Genomic DNA, 6053 nt, shown 5'->3' on the forward strand with positions numbered 1-6053 from the left:
ATAGGTATAGGTATAGGTTTAGGTATAGGTATAGGTATAGGTATAGGTATAGGTATAGGTATAGGTATAGGTATAGGTATAGGTATAGGTATAGGTATAGGTATAGGTATAGGTATAGGTATAGGTATAGGTATAGGTATATGTATAGGTATAGGTATAGGTATAGGTATAGGTATAGGGTATAGGTATAGGTATAGGTATAGGTATAGGTATAGGTATAGGTATAGGTATAGGTATAGGTATAAATACACACATATATCTGCATGGTTCTCTGGCATTTCCGTCCTGCTGGGGAGAATTCGTTTTTCATCCAGTAACAATTTCTAGTAGAGACGGGGCATAAGTCATCACTGCATCTAAGCAATGAAGACTCAGTTTTTGATTTTTATGATTTTTGTGCAGAAGGCTCTATGTTTTATTTCACTAAAAACAAAGGCGAGTTCCTGACTTCCGGACTCCCTCTCTACACTCCACAGGCCCACACCGGGTGGGTTAAAGAAATCAAGAGTTGATAAAGTTCTGTAAGCCAATCGAATGGCGCATAGCCTTTAACTCTTCTTGATTTATTTTCGACATGCCCTGATGGCAATTCTGGTCGCACTTATGGGTTTCGTTGAAAAAGAATCAAATCTACGTTTTTACGTAAACTTCAGCAGTCATTTAACGTACTAAATGTCGAGCCTAAAATTGATAGAAGTAAGAAATTGTTCAATTATTGATATTACGTTAACTATTTTTGTCCTCCGGTCCTATAGACTATGTCCAAGCAAATATATGTGGTCGTTCTGGGACCAATGCCTTAACTGTTATTACGATTCGCCTCTTCGCCTCTGGCCTGGTATAAGTGCATGTTTTGTTTTAACGACGTGTCGAGACCGTCGGAAACTGATTGCTACCCCGACATGTCCATCGAAATATGTTTTATTGCACCCAGAAGTCCGATATATTTCATGATACTGGCCTGAGATGTCATATCGCGAGGAGTCGCAAAATACTTCTAAGGAAACATGTCTTTGTCGTTTACCAGGCCAGTCATAAATACATATATATTTAGATGTCTAAAAAAATTGCCGAACGCAACTTGCGATTTGATTCGCTGAGATTGCTGAATACATTTTAAAAATAGATCCTTATCTGAATTAGATCCTTATCTCAAAAATCACTGACGAGTGACGCGAGCCCTTCACAACTCTGTATCCATGCAACGAGCTTCAAAATGAACACCGTGTGGTAATGGCTGAACCCAAGAGGCGCAGGTAAAATACACATCGAAGCTAAAAGCTCGAATAAATATAATTATAAACGATTACTCTCAAGGCCTCTTCAAGCCCAGGTTTCGAATATTTTTAATGGCATACAGTACAGCCTGTTGGAAAATGGATACATACATATACTCTCAGAGGGCACAGTCATACTGCGGGTTGTTTTCCGGGATATCTGGTGGTGATCGTTATCTTTAGTAGAGCAGAATCTGTGTTACACTCGACCCAAATTGAAAAATTGCCCCCTACTGAATATATATATATTATTTGCAAATTAGTGGACTGAGAAGAAGAATATACCTCCTTGTAGAAGAACATACCCCGCCACTTTGTGATATCGATGAGGCTCGGCATAGTTATCAAATTCTATACACATTAACAGCTGGCAAAATAGATAATAGCACGTATAAGTATCTCATTAATTTGTATATTGCTGATCAGTTATGGACTTTTGTAAATTTCATGCAAACTCACTATATGACTATTTCCAATATGAATGGCACCATGCTGAGACTATGCATTTGTATACTGGCACTTGCCAGTGCATGTGTAAATGCAGCATCTCTGCATAAGCGCGAGGCAACTGACACTATAGATCTGATTGTGCAATTGCGCCCAGAAACTACAATGGACACTTTGAAAAGTCACATGCAGAAGCTCAATGGAATTACTTCCGAAGATAACAGACCCGAGCTCTTTATGATTGGAGATTTTATGGGATACTACATTACAGGTAAGTGCTCGTCTGGTACAACTACAACATAAATTCCTTGGTCGTAGAGCTCAACTACGCGTTCAGATACACGTGCTTGAGCTGAAATCATATATGACTCTCCTAAGTTCCTCTACCTGACGATTGTGATTGAGACTGATGCACCGATTCCGTGTGCGCGCATGTTGCATTCTCATATACTAAAAATTAAAATTTTTAAACATCAGTAATGACACAGACTAAGGTTCAATCTATCTTAGCCATGCCTGAAGTCATGCTTATGGAAGCACCGGTTAAAATGATGACACAACGTAGTCAATGCCAAGAACAGGTACGTAGCACGATTGTAGTGGTTTGCCAGAACTAAAGTACGTGATTGAATGTGCATATTTGTGCATCCCACTTTAGAGACTTTTGTATAAAAAAAGGGAATGTATCTGTGCTACCCCAAAAAAATACATTTAGGTAACTACAGGTACTTATGTATTTTCGGTACATATGCTAACTAATTAGTTCCTTGTTAACAATACTGGATGCGCAGTTCAGAGTAATTGCGCAATCAAATGCAGTTTCGTATAAATACGCAATCGTATACAAAGTCTCACATACAAACATATTCATTATCATGTTCACAGCTTGTGTGGATACATAATAGTCTCGTATATACCTATTAAAGTGTATACATATATGGCCAAATATAAACTTACATAGCAGAATACACGGTCAACTAAAAAAGTGATAGTGAAAACGTTTGTCGGCTACGACTGACACTAATATCCGATAGTAACTGGTTTTAATCTGTGGCTATATATTGCATCACTCTCTCGTGCATGTTGTGCTGTCAGTGTACATGGATATGGCTCTGACATTGTATTGTTCGAAAAACAGTTATACAGCTATTCAGCTATTCAAACACGAGGCTTTATGATTGAGTTGTATTTCGATTTGCGTGTATATAAATCTCTTCGAAATTGTCCTTGCTGTGAGATTCAATGTAATCAGTATTACTTCTATTGAATCGGTACTACAATACGTAGCTATATCAACACAAGTAACTATCTGATTAGAATCGTCGGTGTAGATAATACACGAAATATATACATGTAGTTGTAGACTGCCTTCTTATGTAAAACTGTCACAAATCTATAATCTTTTACCATTATGAAGTGCGTTTCTTGCGATGAAATAAGTCAATGTGTACGTACCTCTGTGATAGTTAGCTACCCGGCTCATTCTCCGGTTTTCTCCTTGTACACTTAGGATCTACCTACCGATGGCGAAGGCCAGCAACCATTTTTCAACTTGGAGGCTGTAAGCAAACGATCCGAAAGGGAGTTCAACAACAGCTACCGTTTTCCAGTCGCTGATGATGGTGACACTGGAGTTGATTTGTATATCATCGACACAGGAATTGATATTACTCACTCGGACTTCGAAAATAGGGCGGTATTCGGGTTTGATGCCACCGACGAACCAGAGATCGTGAATGGGCACGGAACAAATGTAGCAGGGTTTGCCATGGCCGCGTAAGTACCTTGTTCCGGTAGAAAAGAATGAAATATTTAATGAAAATAGCGTTGCATTCAATATAGCATTCTATACCTCAGTGCTACGTTCAGCCAAAATGGTCATATCACCACTCGTCATACGTTTTCTCACCACTCATCAAACCTATTTTACTTTATCATTTTAATCACTATTCCACTCTTTTCCATGCCACAAACGCGCTGGGAAGTTCACGCGTACGTACATACTTACGCAGCCGATTGCAATCCTTACAGCATGTTCGGAACATCCAAGCAAAGCAATGCTATCGCTGTTAAAGCTCTAGCCGGAGAGGATGGAGTTGGAAACACAGCAATAACCATTCGAGCTCTGCAATACGTGGCGGGTGCAAGGGATACAAGTAGACAGACGGTCATCAACATGAGCCTGGGCGGTGGTCGTAGTGAAACGCTGAACGTATGTGCGTGTTCATAGGCGAACATGTGTGAGACACGTGAGACACGTGTGTACTGTCTGCTATGTGTGTCTATAGACACATGATTATGTAGAAGACTCGTGTGCGTGTGTTTGCTTTCTTAGCGAAGCGATAAAATACTACTTCAGCTTCCGCTAGTAACACTTCACCCGCACACCACACATCTTCCCTCAGAACGCTGTTAACGCTGCTGTGAGAGCTGGCATGCATATAGTAGTAGCCGCTGGCAATTCCAATGAAGACGCCTGCGAAACATCGCCTGCAAGTGCTGAGCTAGCCATCACCGTGGGTGCCTCAAATGCGAACTATCAGCGCGCAGGCTTCAGTAACTTTGGAGAGTGTGTTGACTTGTTCGCCCCTGGACAGAGCATTTTCTCCACCGCGCCCGACGAACGAGTCATTCGTGTAAGTGTGAATGATTGTACATACTTAAACTTGAGAGAACGAAGTGTGATTGAAGTTTCGAATTTCCGAGTTTTTGAGGTTTGCAAAATAACTTAGTATATGGATACAAGAGTATGCCAAGTGTAAATTGGCAAAGTGTCAACTACCGCAAACACGCACTAAGTGTGGAATCTTATTTCTATCTCTAACAGGGTTCAGGAACTTCATATTCATCACCCATGGTCGCCGGTCTGTTAGTCAACCTACTGTCATCCTTCCCAGATATGACCCCCGCAGAGGCACAGCAGCGTCTGATTGACGACGCGACAGTCGGCGCACTAAGCGAGCCCCTCCCAGCAGGTACTCCAAACCGTTTGGTTTTCCAAAACTGCGACGCCCTCGTCGTTGATGCGGTATGATTCATGGGAGATATTTGCCTTAAAGATATGCTTTTGTAATTGTTTTACTGGCTTCAGTTACAGATATGGATATAGAAACAGTAGATATTGTACACTAGTGATGTGGACATAGCAACTATACACACCACCAGCTCAAGTACCGTACTAGATGATGCTGATATCGACAATCCATACTTATCGTCCTATTCAACTGCTGCTATAATTCCTCAGGCAACCCCAGCACCCACTGCAAGCAATTCGCCCGCCGCTTCACCCAAAGCGACACGGCCGCCAGCGGCTTCACCCAGCAACTCACCAGCTACTACACCCAGCAACTCACCAGCGGCTACACCCAGCTACTCACCAGCGGCTACGCCCAGCAACTCACCAGCTGCTACGCCCAGCAACTTACCAACTGCAACACCCAGCAACTCACCAGCTGCTACGCCCAGCAACTCACCAGCTGCTACGCCCAGCAACTCACCAGCTGCTACGCCCAGCAACTCACCAGCTGCTACGCCCAGCAACTCACCACCGTGCAACTCACATGCCGCTACACCCAGCAATCCACCAGCTGCTACACCCAGCAACCCACCAGCTGCTACACCCAGCAACTCACCAGCTGCTACACCCAGCAACTCACCAGCGGCTACACCTAGCAACTCACCAGCTGCTACGCCCAGCAACTCACCAGCTGCTACGCCCAGCAACTCACCAGCGGCTACACCCAGCAACTCACCAGCTGCTATACCTTCACCGACCGGCGAGCCCTCGCTGTCACCTGCACCTTCTCTTACACCCGAAGCTACTATGACGACCACAACGACGGAGGATATGACTGAAACCAACATAGAAACCGGTACGCCAGTCCCCACTCCGTGTCATAGTGCAATCGCAAGTCCTAGTCCTAATTTTATTGTCACTGCAATACCCAGTACTAGTCCAAGTTGTAGTCCAGCGCCGATTGAGTTCCCGGGAGAAGATGGCGATGGTTTCCCTGGAGAGGATGACAGTGACTTCCCAGGGGACAAGGACAGCGGAGATGGTAGTGATGATTTCCCTGGAGACAATGAAGATGGTTCCCCTGGGGAAGAAGACAGTGATGTCCCAGGGCACGACGACGGTGATTCGGAGGACAACGACAATGATGTCCCAGGACACGACGACGGTGATTCAGGCGGCGATGACAATGATGTCCCAGGGCACGACGACGGTGATTCAGAGGACGACGACAATGATGTCCCAGGGCACGACGACGGGGATTCAGGCGACGACGACAATGATGTCCCAGGGCACGACGACGGTGATTCAGGGGA

The 6053-nt window shown here is 43.9% G+C and overlaps 1 protein-coding gene across 1 annotated transcript in view; it reads left to right on the forward strand.

Annotated features, from left to right (window-relative positions):
- Positions 1-1889: 1889 nt before the first annotated feature.
- Positions 1890-6053, forward strand: part of SARC_03642 (hypothetical protein) — a gene marked incomplete at both ends in the record, with an annotated part of 5804 nt that continues 1640 nt past the window's right edge. The window contains 7 exons of the mRNA XM_014302548.1: positions 1890-1995; positions 2202-2305; positions 3235-3500; positions 3756-3936; positions 4130-4360; positions 4552-4699; positions 4871-6040. Coding sequence (XP_014158023.1) covers positions 1890-1995; positions 2202-2305; positions 3235-3500; positions 3756-3936; positions 4130-4360; positions 4552-4699; positions 4871-6040 — 2206 coding nt within the window. The remainder of the gene's footprint in view (positions 1996-2201; positions 2306-3234; positions 3501-3755; positions 3937-4129; positions 4361-4551; positions 4700-4870; positions 6041-6053) is intronic.

Source organism: Sphaeroforma arctica (assembly GCF_001186125.1).
Source record: "Sphaeroforma arctica JP610 unplaced genomic scaffold supercont1.190, whole genome shotgun sequence".
Lineage (NCBI taxonomy): Eukaryota > Ichthyosporea > Ichthyophonida > Sphaeroforma > Sphaeroforma arctica.